This window comes from Onychostruthus taczanowskii, unplaced genomic scaffold (assembly GCF_017590055.1).
Source record: "Onychostruthus taczanowskii isolate IOZ18803 unplaced genomic scaffold, ASM1759005v1 scaffold1, whole genome shotgun sequence".
Lineage (NCBI taxonomy): Eukaryota > Metazoa > Chordata > Aves > Passeriformes > Passeridae > Onychostruthus > Onychostruthus taczanowskii.
The window spans coordinates 10,937,595-10,958,904 of NW_024496525.1; the positions used below are offsets into that span (position 1 = coordinate 10,937,595).

The 21,310-nt window shown below is 38.6% G+C and overlaps 1 protein-coding gene across 5 annotated transcripts in view; it reads left to right on the forward strand.

Annotated features, from left to right (window-relative positions):
- The window catches only part of MEIS2 (Meis homeobox 2), a 173,407-nt gene that overhangs the window by 145,506 nt on the left and 6,591 nt on the right, over nucleotides 1-21,310 (forward strand). For all 5 annotated transcript variants that reach the window (XM_041400162.1, XM_041400170.1, XM_041400188.1 and 2 more), the window contains one exon: nucleotides 21,302-21,310. This exon is cut by the window's right edge. In XM_041400162.1, coding sequence (XP_041256096.1) covers nucleotides 21,302-21,310 — 9 coding nt within the window. The remainder of the gene's footprint in view (nucleotides 1-21,301) is intronic.

Here is a 21,310-nt window from a genome sequence, read left to right on the forward strand (position 1 = left end):
CTTTTACCTTCCTTCAAGGTCCAATAGTTACTGTGTTTGCAATTTACATACTGTAAAGTACAGATTCATAGAATATTCTGATTTGGAAGGGACCTATATGATATAAAATTTTGGGAGGTTCTGACCTGATGACACTCCTGCTTGTCCCAAAGTAAATTAACAGAAACTTTGTTGTCATTGAGAGGTTTTACATAGTGCAAAATCAGGGGAAATCAGACTTACCATTCCTGTGATGGCCTAGAACTCGGTCCCTGAAAACCACTGGATCATGACACTCAGAATCATAGAATCATAAAATTGCTAAAGTTGGAAAAGACCTCTAAGATGACCAAGTTCTACTGTCAGCCTAGCACCATCACCATGTTCACCATTAAACCATGTCCTCAAGTGCCACTTCAGCACACTTCCACCTCTCATTCTTTTGTTAGCCTTTGTTTCTTTCACTAGAAGGCAAAGTGAATTGACTTTGATATCCCTCTCCATGGTGTTCACCTCATCAGACAGATGACAGCACTTGTTTTCAAATGAGCCACACGTTACAAAGAATCTCAAGTTCATCTGCTTAATAGGAAATGTATCTGAAAGAAATCCCTTAAATTAGACTTGGATTAAAACTAAATAGAGCTGAAGTAAAACAAAATGCAGAGAAGTACGTGTATTTTCTCATCGCAAGCTCAAAAAGTTGTTTTGCCTGCTGCCACAATTTCTGAGTTGTACATCAACGTTCTTCTCCTTTTTAAACCAGGGATTCTAATAACTTGTGTTGAAACGTGATCATGGAGATACCACATTCTACCATATTCTGGTTTAAGTTGTGCTTCCCCAACACAAAATGTGGGTTTGCCCACAAGTGTATTTGAACAAGAGTCAGTCATTTCAGGTGTATGACTTTTCTGTGCACACTGTAGAGGTAAATTCCTTCAGTATCTCCAAATTCTGCCCTCCCACATCCAGGGGTCATTTTTTCCTCTCTTCTTTCTGATTGCTGAATTGCATTTCTTTTTACTGTCTGCAATGGTAAAAGATTATTTATTGGGTTTTTTTGAACCCTTTTCTTTCCTCTGCCCTTTCTGAGGGAGGCATTAACCTAGACAGTCATGAGGACATTGTAATTTTTCCATCTACCACTTGGTAAAAAGTTTATCTTATAGATAAGAAAGTATTTCATATGCCAAAATATTTGCAATTTCAACTCTAAGTTTTAGTCCAGTTCTTACCAGTACTTGCCGAAAGTCAAATAACAGCATTTGTTTTGTGGCTTGTAAAAGAAAGGTAAATCTTGGAATATACATCACACAGTCAGAATTAGTTGTTGTTATTATCTTTGGTAGTCTCTTAGGAGAGACAGCTAACTAACTGGGTCCTGAAATTGAAAATGTCTATTTTTTATTTAGGAATTAAATATACAAAATAAAAAGCACAAAATGAGGACAATAATCTTTTTGTAGATTTTTTAAAAGCAGTAAATCCACACTTACAGGAGAAGAAGATAAAGGTATTAAGAAAAAAAAGAAAACTGACAACAATAATCAATTAAATATTCTAAAATAAAAAAAAAGAGAGGAGAAAAAAATTTATCTAATTCAAATGGTGAGGTAAAGTACTCTTTTATGTTCATTTCACGTCCTGCAGGAACAATAACATTCTTTTGAGAATCAAAACTGAAATCTAGACATTTTTAGCTCTCAGGAAAATATGTGTTTTGATTGAGCATTTATATGAGATTAGAATTCTTAAATATCAGTCTAATTATCTACATAAAAAAATAATCTTAGAAAGACTTTTGAAAAGTTACACATGAATAACATTTACAGAACAAATTGTAAACCAGACTCTAGTAATTGTAGCTAGTGCAATCAGGCCCTCAGCCATTATCAGAATTTCAATCAGAGGAAGGTAAATCCTGTGCAGTGTAGAGGAGTGGATATATTAGTAGCTAGATACTTTTGTTCCCTTTATTGTCTAATTATCTCAAAAACAATAGAAAATGTATCATGTCAAAATAAGGAAAATGAGAGGTGAGACAGGAAAGAAATAATTATTAATATTATTAACCAACAGGAAACTGAACATCAGATAGACTAGGGGTTTGGTTATTAGTGAAACTGTAGGAATAGCATGAAAAACATCTCTGAGGCATAACAATAGCAGAGTTTTGTTCTTTGTGTTTGCTCATTACAATGATACATATTCATTACTGACCACTGTTTGCTATAGGTTTTGATCATTTCAGTGCTGGATGTTTCCCTGGCTTCGAGGAGGTGTGGGTGCAAAAGGAGTCAGTTCTAAACTCCACTCACTCCTACTCTTTATTTATTTACTTGCTTCTGAAAGAACAAGTCATATACCTTTCCCTTCTTTTCATAATCAGAGTCATCATCTACTATTAATTGGTTTATACACATTAAGAAAGAGAGTAGACAACAGACTCAAAAACCAGACACAATTCACTCAAAGTCCTTCACTCCACAGTCTCTCCTTCCTTTGTACTGCCATCAAAGAAGAGTAAAAAAAAAAATCCATCATTTTTTCCAGGTTCACCACGATGAGTCTGAGTTTCTGTCCCCAAGGATTTTGCATTATATATTTGTACTATCCACTTTACAAGCAGTTATTTTAGTAGCTGGTGGGACCTCCAATGGCAGACTATCCCCTACTCTTGCTGAAGGATGACAACAGTGATTTATTAGGTCTTTCCTTTTCGTAACTACCATGATACTGTAATGAGCAAGTATTCACTTCACACTTCTCTTCCTGATAATCTGCTGGTATAGATCTGTGGTTTCCTTTTAATGTCTGGTTCATTAGATGGTATAAATGTGTGTAGCATTTTTAGCTGTGGTTGAGGAAAGCAGGGAATGTTGAGGTTAAGGTTTATTATGACTGTCATGTTCAGGAATGGAGAGCTATATACTATTTCTCCTCTGAGTGTCTGCACATAACTCCAATTGACACTGGAGTTATGCATTTGTCTGAAAGCTGTTTATCACTTTGTCAGTACTTTCTGTTTCTAGGGCTGATCAGAACAGAATAGATCTGAGTACCAATTATTTTGAACCTCCTTGAAACTTTCTGTGCAGCTTGGTTAAAGACATGATAGCATGATAGTATCCTTTACTATATTTTACATAGCAACAGGTAATGGTTCTGTCCCTAAAACCACAAACAGAAAAACATTAAAAATATTCAACAGTGTCATTTATTATGTAGAGGGCACTATACAGTTGCCCTCCTCTGACACTTGAAATATAAGTGCTTCATAAGGGAATAAACCCCTGAAAGCTTGCTTGCAATTTACTTCTTTACTTCCTGCACACAGTAACAATGATAATTGAATTGAAAAGCATTTTAAAATTCATAAATATATAAGTAGCCATTATCTAGTGGAAAACATATGTCTGACTATAGGACCTGATCCACTACTCGGTTACTCCAATTTTAAACTAATGTAACTCGACGGTAATCAATGAGGGGGCTGTTGTGCAACTGAAGTAGCATAAGGCAAATAACATTTTTAGTACATGTGAAGTTCGTTTTGCTTAAAAAGAAGGCTAGCATTTTCATTGTGTGTTTATTTTGGGAACCTCAAACAAAATGCCCAGAAAAAGAGGCACTCAGAATAACTGGGTGCTTTTAAAACCTGCTTCTATCATGACTGACAAAAAGCTGGGAGTATTTAGCTACATACTTTTGTTACAGGCGGAAAAACATGCTGGGGTTTTTCCTTTTTGTGGAGTAGAAATTTGTTTTTAAAGTAACCAAATGTAGTTGCTCAGTAATCTAATAAGAAAGTGATTTCAGCTAGAATTTGTTTTGATGGTTAAAACAAAACTTCATAGGCTGGTTAATGGAAAGTGAACAGGATGATCTTTATATCTTCATAAATGCAAACAGTTTAAGATCAGAAGGAGACCATTAGACTCTTCAGCCTGAGCTATTTTCTCTTCAATTTAACTCAAATTATCTTTGCACTAAGCAGACTTGACTTTGGCTGAAGGGGTTTTTTTTAAAAAAAAGGCATCCCACCTCAGTTTTTTCTGAAAATCATTGACTCCTGAAGTGTTAATCATTACACTGTGTATTAGTAAAGCATGTGTGGAAAGCAGAATCAGTAATTCACAATGCTGAGTTTATATAAAACCAACAATCCTCCCCTGCTGTTCCCCCCCAACTCCTATGCAAACCTAGCACCATAACCTAAGGGATGAACGTAAGAGAACACAAGGCTCTGGTGTTATTTGCACCCTTCTGATAGCTAAGCTTTTTGTGGAGGGTCTGCTGTGGAATTTCAAAGACAATAAGCAAACTTGCACCAGACAAATAAAGTTGCATTCCTTTACATTTCAGATGTGAGACATAAAACAGATACAGTGCTGTTCAATCCTTTATCAAGGTGACACAACCCCAGAAAGGCTTTGATGCTGTCTATTACAAATCTCATGAGAATCTGAGTAGGAAACAAAATCTGATTACTTTGTTTGACTCGCCTTTCTAACTACATATATTCAGAAAAGGCTTCTGTACAATTCTCTTCCCCTCTCTTTATTGTGCAGTTTGCTTTGTTTGCCTGAATTTAAAACTGCCATTACGTGAAAGTGTTGCAAGTATAAATAATTTAGAAGATAACTCTGTAGGGATACTAATAATAAGTCCTTACTTTTTCTAATAGCTACTCATTATGGTTCTGAGAACTGGCATTCAAGTTGCACAACATCACTGTGTCACAGATATTGTGGATGTTGACAATAAAATAATTTTGACATCTTTTTAATTAAGTGTACTTTCCTTCTTTAAAATACCCCTTTTGTTTGCAACTGATTTAAATTCTCTAAAAATACCCACAGGCTTCTTGAGTACAGAGATTGATGGACAGGCAGATACATCCATCTGGTTTTATCTGTCTTAAGTGTGCGGATGTAATACTTTTCCCCAATAAGAAGCCACAACGATACAATTATCTATCAATGAACATTTACTTCTGAGGGAAATCTAATCAGTTAATAGAAGTTAAGAAAGACAAATGTACAAAGGTAATAAGCGGTTCAAACTCAAACAGTCCTACTCTGTTCACTCTCATTTAAAAAAAAGAAAAAGCTTTTAATGGGACTTCTTGTACTTTTACCCCATCATTTTATAAACTGCTTTGCCAACCCTTCACAGCAAAATAGTAATTTCAAGTAGGCCAACATCAAGATCAGGTTTTATGCACTTGGTGGTAATGATAGTGTAGATGCCCTTTCAGACTTAAGTCCAACTGTTGAGTCTTTTTCCTTATTTTTATATTTTTTGTATGGTCTCCAATTAATGAATAGGTGACGTCAGTCTGAATAACTGTTGCTTAGAGAAATCAAGCTCCTTATCATGCTAACCTCATCCTGGGATCTTTTGAAAAGTCATAGGGCAGGCAAGCACTGTTTAAAGCAGTCACAAACTATTGCCTACTTCATGCTCTGCACACTACAAACAGAGAGGATTAAATAACTGATGCCATGTAGAGGCCATCCTCTCACAGAGAAGCATGCTGTTTCAGGACTTGGTTCTTTGGACTATATAATGGAGAAAGATAGTGATTATAGATAATCATAAACTGTTCAAAGCTACATTTTGGGTTTGCGGTTTGCTTGGGCAATTTTTTAACAAATATTGCCGAGATTTGTCAGAACCGCATTGACATCTTCTGTTCCAAAGTGTAGCTGTGTTGTGATGATTCTCAGGTAAAATGATTTCAATGTTAAAGGATACATAGTCCATTCAAACAAAACAGAACTCAAGAACTGAGAGGAAAGTATCACTTTAAAATACTGTGGAAAGCTTTACACTAATGACTATTACAGTTAAAATTACTGATGAGATGAAACAAGCCACAGCTGCAGCTACTGCAGATTGCTTAGCTAACAAACTTAAGAGTATTGTCTAAATTAAGTTCATGTTTAGTATCTATTTATATATATGGGTTTATAACCTGGCAAACAAAACTGACGGTGAACCCAGAGCAACATTAATCTATCACACATTCTTAAATATGAATTTTACTTCTTGATACTCCTCACACATTCATTCTCACTGTCCCAAACCCACATGTATTTCCTAGTGTTCGTAGTGTTCTTTTTCTCACACCTTCAGTGTCCACCCTTTTTTCTATGTCCACTTCAACAAAACATCTCTTTTGCTTCAGCCTTCATCTCTTCCCACCTTGACAATTGTAGTCCCCTTCTTCCAGGACTGTAGTCACAGCTCATCATCCCCCCTTAATGTATCAAATGCTGGTGCTTCACACACACATAAAAAAAAAATCACCTCCTACTTTAGACACTTCAGCAACCTTCCTCCCTCCTTTTCTGGATCAATTTCAAAATTATTTTCTTTAAAAAAATGTTGAAACATACTTCAACGTAGATGTCTCTTTCCCCCCCCCCATTCTCCTCTTTTCTCACTTTGTCTAGTGCTGTCCTCCCCTCAGTTCAACAATCTCAGCTGAAAAATGCTTCCTTTTTACCATAGCTCCCATCTAAAGAGCCTTTCTGTATCATCGGTTAGCCATATATTTTCTCCTTTGCCTGTATATACCTCTTAATTTCTCTCCATGGAAACTGGTTTGGGACAGCATTCATGAGGAAGATTAATACTGTATGGCATGCTTAAGTAGTTATTATAGGTCTGTGCTATATTGGAAAAAAACAGAGCATGATCTTGGTAGCACTTGGAATAAATTTGGCAGAAGGATTAAATAGGGGGTTTTGGTCAGGATGCAAAATATGCCCCAAAAGATTTTATCTTTCCAGTTTTTATCTGTTTTTTTACTACACTTGAAAATGAAGTGTAGGCACCCATCTTAGCTGCACACCTTTGCATTAGATTTGTCCTAGCAATCAGGTACATGGAACTGTGAAATTTGTGGAATTTCACATTATGATGTTTTCATATTTGTTCTTTTATAGACCCTAGTTTCTTAAACTAAAGGAATACAGGTCCTCTAGATATACAGATATAGGTATAGATATAGATATAGATATAGATGATATAGATAGATATAGATATAGATATAGATATAGATATAGATATAGATATAGATATAGATAGTTTGTTGGGTTTTTTTTACTGGTAACACATGTTATCAGGCATCAAAAATTAGGCAGCTAACTGGACCACTCATATCAGCAAAACTGATTAAGGGACATACATAAAATACAGCTGGATTTTTCAACTCAGGCTTCTGTCAAAACCCTTTTAGAGCACTAGTTTTTTCCTTTCCTATTGACCACTATATTTGTTTTTATTTATTTCACTGACTCAGAGCTAATGCACTTCCTGAAACATCTCAGAGAACTCAGGTGAGACACCACAGGCTTAGTCTTAGGCTAGAATTTACTAGGATTAAAATATATGTGGCACTACTAGGATCTGCTAAACTCCATGTGATTTATAAAGATATAAAGCATAGCTTTTTTCATTACAGTGATGCAAAAAATTGCGTAGATGATACTATAGTCACACTGGAAAGACTGCTTATAATAACTGGGGAAGAATTAAGTAAAGGAAATGGAAACTTAATTCTCCTTTACTAGTCAATCTGAATGGGTGTCTGCATTTGTAATTTGTAAGTTTTCTTCAGTTTGGACAATGAATTCAAATAAAAACATTGCTTTTGTTCCATTTATAGTTAATTTCTTCTCAAATTAATTCTTAAATTCTTATGCGTGAAAGTACTATGCTGAACTATTTTGTTTGAAGATGCTGCCTGTGAATTTGGTGCATTTTTTCTCTTTTTACTGTCTTTTTTTTGTTGTTGTTGTTTGTTTGTTTTACATAATATTTCTGTTGACCTTAAATTTTGTGTTTCTTTCAATGGTTGGTTAAAGATGCTGTAAAACTTGGCTTGAACTTCTTATGAAAGTGTTATTATAATATTGGCTTATGAACTAATTAAGCCACAATAAAAGACCTGTGTAGCATATTTTACAAAATATTTCCTCATAAATATATATGTATCTGTTAGATATATATCACATTTGAATTGCATATGAATGTCAAGCACAAACCCTGCAATCTTTAGTTTAAGTTAATCTTTAGCTTTTGCAACCTCTGAATTTTCCAGTATCATCGAGTTACTATCTAGTCCCAAGAAGCTTAAGAACTTTGGGTCTACACACACTTTTTTCCACTGGTGAGCATGCACAAATCTGCTTAGAATGAGATGTAATTGACAAATCTGGAACTGTAACCCTAGCATACCGTAAAGTGAGATAATGTTCTGTCCATGGTTATTTTATTATATAAAGGACCTCCAGGACAGAGTAGGAACACATATACAATGACAGATAGGCAGTAACCTGTTCCACAGCAACGCAACTTTCAACACAAAATCAGCCTTGCCTCAAGGGCCAAACTCCCCCAAGGGCCAAACTCAGCCAAAGTTCTTGTCATACATCAGCCATACCAAGCTTTACACAAAAGAGTTAAATGGGGTAGAGGGAGTGCTATCCCCAATGGCTCAATGGCTAGAAAATTCACTTGTTAAATAGAATATATGTTTGCAGGATTTCTCTTTGTCTTGATTTAAATCAATGTCTTAACTGTTCCAATAGAGTTGAGTTTTTCAATCAATGGGCTATTGAACATAATGCTCCATCTTTACTCTTCTTCACTATCATGCCTTTGTTGTTCTCCTGATTTCCAGTTCTTTTGTGTATGTAGCGACTAGTCACTAGAACAAAATTAATTAAGAACATGGACTTGACTGTACAGCCTCTTGGTTAAGGCTCAGCCTTCAGATGTGTGAAAGTTAAGTGCTGGTTAATTATGACTGTAAAATTGCTTAATTTGGGTGGAACATCTTCAGAACATGAACTGAAAAGGCTTTGTTTACTGTACTGACTCTGTGGGTGATTCACATACTCTTTTAGAATATGATGGACCCATGCTCATGTCTGTGTTCCAAACCAAGCAGGATAGGGAGGTAAAACTTGATCTCCTTGTTTCCAGATAAAAAGTCAAATAATAATGGTGTCAGCTAAAAAGGAGAGATATTTATCTCTGTTATTATAAAGGCAAAAAGGCCTGTCCTAAGATGTCTGTCTTAGGAAGGTGTCTGTCATAGGTATCCTGACGGGACATAAGTGTCTGACTCAGAGACTGAGCATGGTTACTGCAGAAAGAACTGACTCTTAGGAAACACAAATACAAGACAGCAAAAATGATGGTGGGGTGGGATCTTAAAAAGTAGACATCTACATGCCTAAAGAATTTAGGTATTTTCAGTGTTAAGTGAAGGCCTTTTTTTTATTATTTTTTTAACCAAAAAAATGTAGTTAGGTATCTAAGTCCACCTTCTGGTGATTCCTGGAACATCTAACCAGAGACAGAAAATTCCTTGAGAGCAGATCGCCTACAATTTAGGCATTAATGTCAACACCCATTTGCTAGTATTGCCTTCTAACTCAGAAATTCACTGAACATTTGGGATTAGCTTTACGGAGCTTTTGATGATTTTGATAACAGAACTTGATAATTTTGAAAATTTGCCTTATACATCTGAGTGCTTTACTTGACCAGGATGAAGGGACAAACATTGTTGGATACGGCCCTGCCATTACCAGTTTTGTGGGCTCAAATGCAGGTTTATACACATATTCTTGGATGCCTTTACCCCTACGCAGTGTAGGAGCAATTAGTGAAATTCTGAAAATTAAGCCTCAACATCCTATCAGTCAGAACAGTCAGAGCTAATATTGAAATCCATCAGCAACCAGTTATTAAAATTATGTAAGATCACACACAGTTTCCAAACTGCTCTCATAAAGAAAGAAAGGTAAATATTAGATAGGTTATATAGATTGAGTTTAATTTCATGACAAATATCTCAATTGTATGCAAAATATGAGATAGTGGAACACAGTACAGAACTAGCCAGTTTTGACTGAAGAAATACATTTCAAGTTTCTTTCTGTGGTAGGATTTAATTTTCAAATGAGCTACTTAAGTGGCAATGACTGCATTAAAAAAAAACATCTCCAGCTACCCATCCTGTAATAAAAGAAAGAGAAATACATTAGAAGAGCTCTTCTTAGCTGGGAAAGCCAACAACTGAAACATGGTGCACTTGAGCACAGGCTTCTCCAATACTCTGCTCTGCCCATAAGCCAGCTGAGTACTGAAATCAGGAGAACACAGCCCTTCAAATATTTTAGAAAGAGCAAACATTCAAGCTTTCAGTCCTTGCTTGTTTGGAAGACAGAAACTTGTTCAAAAGAGCAGAGAGACAAGAAATGGTGTAACATTCACATATATGTCCTCAGTCACAGCATATCTCACCATCTAGGATCCTTGCAGAGCACCAGCAAGATTTATCACTGACTTGCAAGCTGTACTTTGCAATTATCTCTGGGGAGCCAACAAGGTAGGCTAGGGAGCAAGACTGAGCCCTGGAAAGATGAAGGTCAGAAAATATTAGAGCCTGGAATATGGAGTGATAGGCTGAGGAAACGACTCCACAGGGCTTTCGAGTTTTTCCATCCCAAACTATTTGGCCTACAACTAAGACACAAGCATCCATGAAACACGCTAATATGTAAAAAACTCTTAAGAATGTTTTTAGAACATTTCCCCCTGATTCATGTGGAATACAGAGGACACAAGATGGGATGAGAGATAGCAAAAGTTTCACCAGTACGAGACTGTATATTTACCTCTACATTTTAGCATACTTAATATACTTGTCCCACACTTGTTCTGCTACTGGCTCATCACTGTGAAGCATGTATTCCATAACATGGCAGGCTGCAGTCTCATGGTGTGTACGGTGTTGATGTATTTTTAGCTACTAAAAAAAATACATTAGACCCTCTGGTTTGATGAAGTCTTACCACTAGTATTATAAAAATTAAAGGGAAAACATTTAACATCTGCATCTACGGGAAGAGAGATTTACATAAGCAGAATCTCCAGTACCCAGACAGTGCAAAGAGCAAAACACAAGGGATATCAGCATGTAGGTATTACTGAGAGGTTATTAGGTGTATCCGGATAAGAGCTATAGCTTGGGAAAGGGGGAGATGTATTTATACATAGTGTATTATTTATGCCCATTACTTCTAATTGCCTAACTAGTTCTCTTTCCTCTCACGTATACTTTAGTACCCACCAACCAAAGAAAGATGTCTACAGCTAAATATCTGCCAATTATTATGGACTTTTGCTTAATATTCTATTGTTCCACTGACAGCACAGTTTTTAATATATCATTTTATACTATCCTGTACATCATCATTTTCCTGCCTCCCTTAGGGCTCTGGCTGTAATAGTTCTTATTTATTTGCACAAGCTAACATATATGCAAAAGATCTTGTAGTCACGATGTCGCCCCCACCACCCTCACCTCTTCCCATCTTTGTTTTCCTAACCCTTTTTCAACTATTTTTAAAGTTACAGTATAAAGAAATGTGAACACAGCATGTCTGTGGACACAAACCAGGGTCAAACACACAGCTTCTCTCCTCTTCAGCAGCGTAATACTGCAGCCTTTTACTGTGCCCTGTAGGTTTGGGTTTTTAGGTAATAAACTTGAAAACAGATCATAAGGGAAATAAAGGAAAACCCTCTTGCTATACCAAGAGGTGAGGTAGGACTTTAACAGCCTGTGTAGTAACAAATCACCTCACAGAATCTGATCAGCACCTTCTAAAAGAACGAATGGAGCATTGACTCTGGGCTGGCAGTGCTGCAGTCTGGTTAGTTGCATCAAATGCTGTTTCTTACTGAGTTCTTGTTCCACCAAATGCTTTTTTTGAGGAGAATCTGCAGCAGTATAAGCTGGAGGTGCTTGCAAGCACATCACTATGTCTGAAACAGAACAGACATCTTTAGGATCCTAGTTTTTGAACTTTCAGTAGTGTGTTTCAATAAATATATTTTGGCTGTGGTTTTTTTTTTTGGTTTTTTTTTTGTTTTTTTTTGTTTTTTTTAAGTGGGCTCTTTGGATCCAATTTCTTGACATTCCCTGGTTGACAGAGAGAAAAACACACTTTCTTTTTTCCTACAGATTTTAATAACAATGAACAAGTGTATAAGCTTTGTGGTCAAGACAGGACAGTGGGTACAAAAAATAGTTATCTTAAGGCAAAATTTACTGTTAGGGAAAATGGAACATTCCTTCTGAACTCACGAACTGGTAGTGCATGTGCAGGTTGGTTGTAGATGGTTGCTACAATAAGGCTTCTTTCATACAGGTGTGTTTATGCCCCAGGCTTGCTGGCCACAGTCCATTCCATTTACAGAAGCTGAATTAAACAATAACTACCGCATTGCAAAAAGAAGAAGGAAAAAAAAAGGTGAGCGTCAAAGGAGATGCCTGAGAGCTTTGTTAGGGCCAAGAAAAACCCTGTTGCAGTTGTCAGAGCTTGTTGATGTTGCAGAGAATGGCACTTTTTTTTTTTCTGCTGGATTTTGTGGTTCTGCCTTAGGAAAGAAAGTAAAATAGAACGGAAGAACAAAGTCCTACTCTATAAATCAGCAGCTGCTCCTTGCCAGATCAAAGGAGTGACATTTTTGCTCCTGGACTACTTGTCCACTTTAGGTGCTTGACAGACAGCTAACAGCTGGCCTGTTACATAGTATAGGAGAGTTGGGCTACATCTTCTTCAGAGTAGATGACAAGCTAATCAGAGATACCCATAGCACAGGACATGTGAGTGCACCTTGATCTCTTCAAACATACCCACTACATAATTGCTAAGCACCTTTATGCATTTTTGGCAAGTTGCTACTTAGGTAGTTTCCACTGAAATGTAAAAGTGAGAATTAGTGCCTTAATCTTATTTGATCGGGGAAGTTAAACAGATGTTAAATTTGTTGACAACTCTCCTTTTCGGTCAATTTAGAATTGATTTTTAAAAATTAATATGTTAAATATTGAACAGTTTAAATATGTGTAAAATACTTGAATGTGATATTATTCAAAAACTACACTTTGTTTGGGTTTTTTTTTTAAAGTTACCTAAAGTGAGGTCCCTCAACTCCTGATTGCATTCTCAAGACTGTTGGAGCCTAATTAGTTTTGAAAATCTTTTCCTAGGAGTTTAAGATGATAAATTAACACATCTTTAAATGCATGAGTTACTTAAGATTTTAGAGGAGATTTGTTTTCTACCTTTAACATGAGTTTCTAAATGCTAGCAAATCAAAGTGCATGCCAAATTAGCTGAAATTGTATTTAGCATCTCCACAAGACGTATGTATACAAACACGGAATTTTAACATCAGTAGTAAAAATTTCAAAGTGATTCAGTTTCTAGTTGATTCCCATCTGCAATAAATCAAGTACAGGATGAGGGTAAATGCTAGGCTTGTGTCTATTGACTTTACATTATAAGTAAGATAGGAATAGCTAAGGAAGTATGTCTGTTTGTCTCCTCCCTTCCTTTCAAGTATCTTTAAAAGATCATTTTTACGGTGCGTGGTAAAAAACCATATATGAGCAACCTGATGGCGCTGTCAAAAGAGGAACAGCCTCGTCGGGCGTGTGTTCTGCGGTTTCAGGTGGCATGCACCAAAAGGCGCTTGTTTCCCATCAGGAGCCAAGGGGGAAAGGAAAAGGGATGATACTTTTCTAGTTGGGTGGAGGTTTGCTGGGAGCTCCTGAGGAAGCCTGTGCCGGCCCGGGGGTGCGCGCAGCGGCGCTCCCCGGGCACACTGCGCCGGGCGCGCACCGAGCCGAGGCGGGCCGGGCCATGGCGCGGCCCGGCTCCGCGGGGGCAGCGGCACCCCCGGCCCGGCAGCAGTGCTCTGGCCCCACCTCATGGCGCCCTGCTGCACAGCGGGAGGCCTCCCCTGGGGCCACCCAGGCTGGACCTCGAGGCCAGCCCAGTTCTGCGGCCGGGAGGCCTGGCTCTTCCCTGGCCAGTGCTGCTGCTGCCGATCCCGTGGAACCGCGGCCTTGGCGCGGGTCTGTGAGGGCTGCGGGGCTGTGAGGGCTGCGAGCGCGGGCCGGCGCTGCTGCGGGGTGCCGGCTTGGTGGGGAGTCCCATCTGCGGCTGGAGCCTTTCCTTCCCTGCCGGGGAAGGCCCCGCACACAGACCCCTGTCCCGGGCGGAGGCCGGGCGGCTCCCCCGGCTTGTGCTGCGGTGCGGGGGCTCCCCGTGACAGCCAGCACGGCTTTCCTCGGCGGAGCCAAATGGCTTCTCCGCGCTGCCAAGGAGTAATCTGGTAACCGAGAGTTACACGTTTAACGAGGTGGATTTTCCTCTGAGGTGAATAGATGCGCGTCTTGCCAATTCTCATGATTTTATCGCAAGGCTCAAGTTATTTCATGTTAATTCGAGGTCCCAGCTCCAGGAGACAATGGTTATGTGAGAATCTTATCAAGTAAGTTTCTAGATCTTGTGGCTGAGAAGAGCGTTTTAAAAATGTGGCGCAATGACTGAAAAACTCGCAAAGTAAACACTGGGAAGAGTTCTGTTTAAATTTCTGATTTTTTTAGGACAGTCTCACAGTTACAGGACGAGCAAAATCATGATTTCCAACAATTGGCAGCTCCAAATGGCAAGACGTATTTTTAGGAAGTCGAACATAAACATGGAAGATGCAGCAGAAGTCTTTGGGATGGTTAGCACCTACCTCAGGCTGCCTCAGGCACCCAGCTAAAGTGTTCTCTTTCATCTTCTGGAGTCTCCACCAAACGTGGATGGTGACTTAGGTCCTTTGAATCACACCTTTGACAGATGTGAGGTGTCTGAATAAGCTTTAGAAAGTCGGTGTAAATAGTCCTTAACCCCCCTTCTCTAACAAGGCTGTCCAAAACTAGGTGAGGCTTTGCCAGGGAATAAACCGGCCTGTCCCTCCTGCTTTCTCGCAAAAGCAATTGCATAACTGACTCCATTTCTTAATATTCATGACTTAGGGAAGCCTTATTTAGATGGCTCATTTCCAGGTGACTAAGTCAGTTTTTTAAATTTCCTATAAGGAATGCAGCAAATATCAGTTGGTAACCAGGTGTGGCATAGATTCAGTGAAGCATAAACAAGGGCTTTTTCAACTATTTTTGTACATACACATACTGCCTAAACCTAATTCTGTCAATTTAGAATACATAGTGGAGGGAGAAGTTAAATAAACTAAGATAAATAAATTTTACTTGCTCAGATTAAAGTTTAGGCGATAGACAAAGACTGCTGTAAAGGCAGGGGGTGGATATTGATAAAAGTGTTTTTGCAGATTAGTCTTTTCTAATGCATTCTTTCAGACTGCCCTGAGCAGCTCGCGACTTTTAAAATTATTTTTTCTGCTTGGCAAAGAAGTTATTTTCTAGGTTACTTAGGGAAACATATTTTGTGACTCTTTCATTGGTTATTTTCCCTTCAAAATTAGGGCATTCTTGGGCAGCAAGGGATCAGTGTAGCATATGCACTTGAGCTAAATACTGACATGTGCATAGTCCAAATACTGAAATATCATTTAGGCAAGGATTTATTTCCCTGTCCAAGGTGAAAACATTTGGATTACTTTTTAGAATGCATTCTTAGACTCTTACTCAGGAAAAACATTGAAGCAGTGCTTAGACCCCATTTATTCTTCAAGCTCAGTTCCCATTTATGGAGATTTAATAAGAGTTGAGCTTCTCATCTACACTTGGCAGGTTTCTGAAAAATCTTGCAAGACTGTTCCCCTGGGCACCTAAAAATTTTTAAAAATTAATTTCTTTTATTCAGATGGCAGCAAACCCCAAATTAGTGTTGCTATTGTCATTACTTGTATTTTTATTATGTTTGTGACTATGTCTGTGACAGTGTTCATTCAGTACTTCTGTCCTTTTCAAGTCTAAGAGCAAAAGTGTCTTGGGCTAAAATTGAGTCAAAACTTTCCTTGTCATTAATCCTTTTAAAGAACTGATTGTGAATTCATCTCACAAATTTGTTTGTTTCTCTGGTTTTCACATAAAGAATTGAGAACCGATTTATGCAGTGGCTGGTTTGTTAAATAAATTCAATATTTTAGCACCTCATTTTCTGGGATGGATATTTTAAGTGGAAATCCAGATTGAAGACTGACACTGAAGTTTTGCGTTGTACATGGTGGCTCCATGTTGTTCCTCAGTTTCTCATGGGGAGCAGTCTACGCTGCCAGGGCGGGAATGGTTCAGTTTGGCACCAGTTCATCTCAGAGAAGATATTAGACATACAGACAAGTGATGGGAGTTAAATAGCACTCTCTGCTTGAGTTCAGATGAGGCACCCAGTTGGGAACGGGTTAGAGTTTCCTGAGCATTCATGTACTTCATCCTTCTGAAACAAGACCTGTTGTGACCTTTCATACTTACAGGGAATTTTCCATGATAGCCATAAAGTAAAGCTGGAGATTTCTGATCCTGATTGCCAATCAGTACAGTCACTAACAGTTCATTTCAAGAACTGATCTTAAGCAGATTCAGTTATGGTGTGGTCATGGTGTTTCAAAATATATGTACACTATATATAAAAAAGACAGTGGAAACAAAAAAAATTATTTTTGAGTGTGCCAGATTTGAAGAAGCAGATTAAGAGATCACTATTTGCTATTTATTCACTTTGCACTTTGCAGAAATATGTCTCTGTGATTTTATCAGAACATTATTTTATTATAAGAATAAAATATATTATGCAAATTGGAATTTAACGTCATTTGATATGACTTGAGATAAAATATGATAAATATACAAAGAAGATTAATTACAGGGCTTCCTATAAAGTACAGAATGCATATTTATTTTGGACAAAGAAAACCAAGTCTCTGTTTGGAGAGATGTGATTAAATGCATATATTTAGATTATATTGTCATGCTAATCATCAATGGTAGGAACCAATTAGGACTTGTGCTACCAAATCACCAGACTAGATTTCATATTCACTAGTGCACCTTTATTGCTCTACTGGGCTTTGCTGTAAGCAGATAAAAGTGAAATCACTTCCTTTAAAAATCCATGTTGTTGTACATTTTGAGTCAGATCTTGTTTATTTGTGCTTTCATGAACTGTCCCGCAAAAGTAACCAGAACTACTTGTGTGAGAAAGACAGACTCTGGCTATAGGAAAGAGATATGGCTGCTTTAGCTAGCAATTAACGAAAAAATACAAGATGCAAAAAACCCTTTGATTCAAATGGCTATTGTATGAATAGGCAAGGTTGGTAATCTGTCATTTGCAAAATGCTGGGAGTGAGTTTTTTATTGAGCCTGCTATGTCAATGACATGTATTTCTCAGCATTACACACCTCATTTATCATTCTGGAATGAGGACCAAATACCATATGAATGTAGAGTTTGTGAAGGTATTGCCTCACAGCCCTGGAGGCTGATGACCCCTCTTTATCTACGCAGCAGGTAAGGCACAAACAGTGGCAATGTGAGCTCTCTTTGCAGTCCCCTGCCAGTGTGCCTGACTGTTAAGCTGGGGGAACAAAGGAAAGATAGCATATGGATAGCAGATTGTAGGAGCGCTGAAAGAGGACTGAGGAAATCTATGTTGGGTGTGTGGCTCTGCCAAAGATCTCTTGTATGACTTTGGCCTTGTCACTTAATCTCCTTCTGTCTCTGTTCCCCTCCGCAAACAGGGAGAAGGCGTCTCTCCTCTCCCCCAGGCTTTGCCTGGAAATCTGTTCAGACTGAGTTCTCTTGGACAGTGTGCTTGTGAAGCATGGGGTGAAGTAATATTGAGCTTCATTGGGTCCTCTAACTGCTGCTATCATCCAAATAATAGGAATTACTATTAACAGCAGAGAAACAAAGAAGTCCATGTCTTTTTGATAGATTTTACTCATCTTTTCAGGCCATTCAATCTTTGGCCTCTGGGTGAAGGGTATGAACAAGGTAAGCAATTAGTGTCAGGAGCAGAGCTGTGAATTCTTCTTTTATAGGGTTCCAAATAATGCTGAAAACAGTGGCATTGGTGTTCGCTTTTTTCACCTGTCTCTTAATGCCTTTTGAAGACGTTTGTGCCTAAATAACATCAGTGTTTCTGCAGCATAAACTGAAGTGCTGTGCAAAAGGCTGTATTTTGCTTTACTTTGGCCCTGGATATGGCTCTCCGAGGGATTCAAAAACAACCCTCAAAAAACGTAAAGGCTAGGGCGGGGGCTCTGTTTTCTACGTCTCTATTATGCACTGTGCATATTTATGGAGCAGTGTAAGGAATAAATAATAATGCACAAACACTGCATTCTATGCCCTTGTCTACCAATTGTGCTGATGCATTGCATGATGTAGCTACTGCTAGTGAAACTAGGATTCGATTTTTAGCTTCACCTGAAATGTATGACTGTTTTGCACCTGCAATCTTGCAAATATAAATAATTTCACGTCATTTTTCAGACATACCCACTGGTGGGTATAACTGATGCTGTTTATGAACAAGATTTTTCAGAGGAGCCATAGAAATGGAATTTCAAAATTACCTGGATGCCTAAAGCAAAGCCTGTTTTCCTATATCTTTTCAAGTATACATCGGTGTATCTTCTCTCTAGATGAAGTTGTTGCTGGTCTAGAGGACATTGCTTGCACCTGCTGTTATGCAGATATGCAAAAGAAAAATGGAGAAATAATGAAATCAGAAATCAAACCCAAGAGCTATTTCTCACAAGTTTTAACTGGACAAATTGTATCTTTTTTTTTTTTTTTTTTTTTTTTTTTTTTTTTTTTTAGGAAAACAAATATGGAGTACTCACTTTTAGGGCTTGAACTCCCATTTCCAAAACAACTACTGAATTGCCTCTAGGTAGAGTTTGTAGTGAAAGATTGGCTTTATTCACATCAGTAGGATAAAATAAGGCCAGGCTCCTCTGGGAGTGAATGGCTGGGCAAGATGGGGTTTTCAACACCCGTCCCAAAGGCTTAGTCTGCAGAGACTGTCGAATATGTAAGGTTGGAGCACAGTATCCCAATCTCTGCTAGAAGTAAAGCAGATGTTACCTGAAACCCTTAAAGATGTAGAATTTTCTTAATGCTGTGCCCTGTTGTGCGAGCCCATTGAAAGAACACTTCAGAGGGCACCCATTTCTTACTAATGTAAACTTTCTGAGGAGTATCCAAAGATATGACCTCTGGGTGAACCTTTAACCTTCCCCTTAATTATTTGTTTGAAGACAGTGTGGAGTTCTCCTGCTGAGAGCCAAGGCCCATAATGCTTCGCAGCCCTGTGAGCAGGGTGTGTATGCAGGGAAGTGAAGAGGGACATAAATAAGGGGACCACCAGATGTAAATAATAAAAGTGGTTGGGGTTTAAATAAAAAAAAAAAAAAAAAAAAAAAAAAAAAAAAAAAAACACGAAAGAGCAATTTGGTTTTCCTGAAGACTGGCCTGATTGAAGAAAAGGGGTTAGTAAGATGGAAAGTGTGTGCGTGTGTGGGGGGGTGTTTCTGTGATTTTTAACAGGCCTAAATAAGTGTTCATTGCATTCTTTAAAACCTTGCCATCTGTATACACCATTAGAAGCTCGTAGGAGAAGAGAAAACAGTCTTATCAGGCTTTCCTGTTAATCTCTATTGGCCTTAACTTTAGCTGATAAAAGGCGTGCTGGATGGAGGAGGTTCAGGTCAGGCTCCATTTGGTCAGCGCAGCAACATTACTGGAAAGTAACTCAGCAAAGGAGTCCTATCGGGGACCTTTGTCTCTGAGGACGGAAACACACTTCAAAATCACAGAACTGGCAGTGATGCCTTCACTGTGCCACAGTCAGAAGGAAACAAACAAATATATTGACTGTGTCTGAGTTTTTATTTTAATAGCTGAAGTCATGACTAATTCTGAGGCAGGATGACATTTCTGACAACTGAATGGTACTTTTCCGAAAGAATAAAGAATGTCTTTTGGATGTAAACAGAAAGATGCAAAAGAGCCCTTTAGTGTTACTTGTAGCATTTATGCATCTGTCTAATGAAATTTCCACCACTGTGATTACGGGAGATGCAATCCAAGGTGTGCCACCGTCCTTTATTATCTGCGAAGGAATTTAACCAGAGGGTGGGAGGGAGTGAGGGAAGCACGACAAAAGACCTTGCAGAGTTGATGCTATATAAAGGCTAGCAATTTACTAAATGAGCAGATGAACTTAGTTTTCAGTTAACTGACTGAAAGACTTTGCTAGGCGTTGGATCGGGCCCAATGGCAATTATTGGAGGCTGTTTTGGATGATGGGCATGTTAGTATTTCTGAAGAGGATTAAACGCTAGTATTCGACTTCATTAGCACTCCTTAAGGGTCACCAGGCGAAAGCCTGAGCTGTGAAATAGCACACAAAACCTGCACGAAGGCTCCAAAGTGTTCTCAAACACAAAGAGAAGGGACAAAAACAAGTGTGGCTCCCGAGTGATAGAAAATTGCCCTGTTTTCAAAGATATTTTGTGAACAGGCAAGTTTTGAAATTATTTTAGGGAAATTAATTTAGCTTAGCTTGTGCTGATGTGGATTGCTGCGCATTAGCTAATAAGAAATATGCAAGCACTTATTTTTGGATTACTAGCAAAATTAAATCCAGGCTCCGCAGCCAACTAACTGCCTTTACCAGTGCTCAAAAGCCTCGGCAACCACCCCAGTTTGAGATTAAAAAAAAAAGGTTATTTTGGGCCTAATATTAACCACATGTACCTGTGAGTGCGGGTCTCTAACGAGTTGAAAGGTGCCTGAGTTGAGGGCAAGCAGGCGGTCGCCTTGCACGGGGCGTCCCCGCTTGGACACAGAGGTGGCCCCCAGCTGGCACTGACCTCCAAACGACCCTTGCCTTTACAGGCTCCAACTGCAGGAGTTGTAGAAGAGCAGAAGTCTTTCTGGGCCGGCACTTATTGCTGCTGCGCTGGTGATAAAACTTCAGACAGCCTAATTGATGGCTTTGCTGACCTAACGATACCTTGTGAAAGCACGGAGTGGCAAAGCCTGGTCCTCATTTATGGCCAGCTGCATGCAAGGAGAGCTGGATCCCTAAGATGGAAAAGGGAAACGAAAGTCTCCCAGCCTGTGAACTTTAACCAGGATCTGAGCCACTTAGAAGAAGTTAAAGAAACAATTGTCTTTTAACACAAGTTTTCGGTCGCATTTACTTGTTCAAAGCCTTCTGGCAAATCCAGCTTTAAGCTGGCTAGTAAGATAAGCGTGTTACCAGTTACAATTTCTGAGCACTTAGAGAAAAATCCTTTAAAGTGAAATTATACTCTTTTTAAAAAGCAACGTGAAGCAAAACACATTTCCACAGCACGCTAAAATCCTGTCACTTTTAAAGCAGAGGTGTTCTCAAAACAGAGAAGCAAGCTGATGAAAGGACTTCTATTCTTTGTATTCTGTTGCAGGTTTATTAA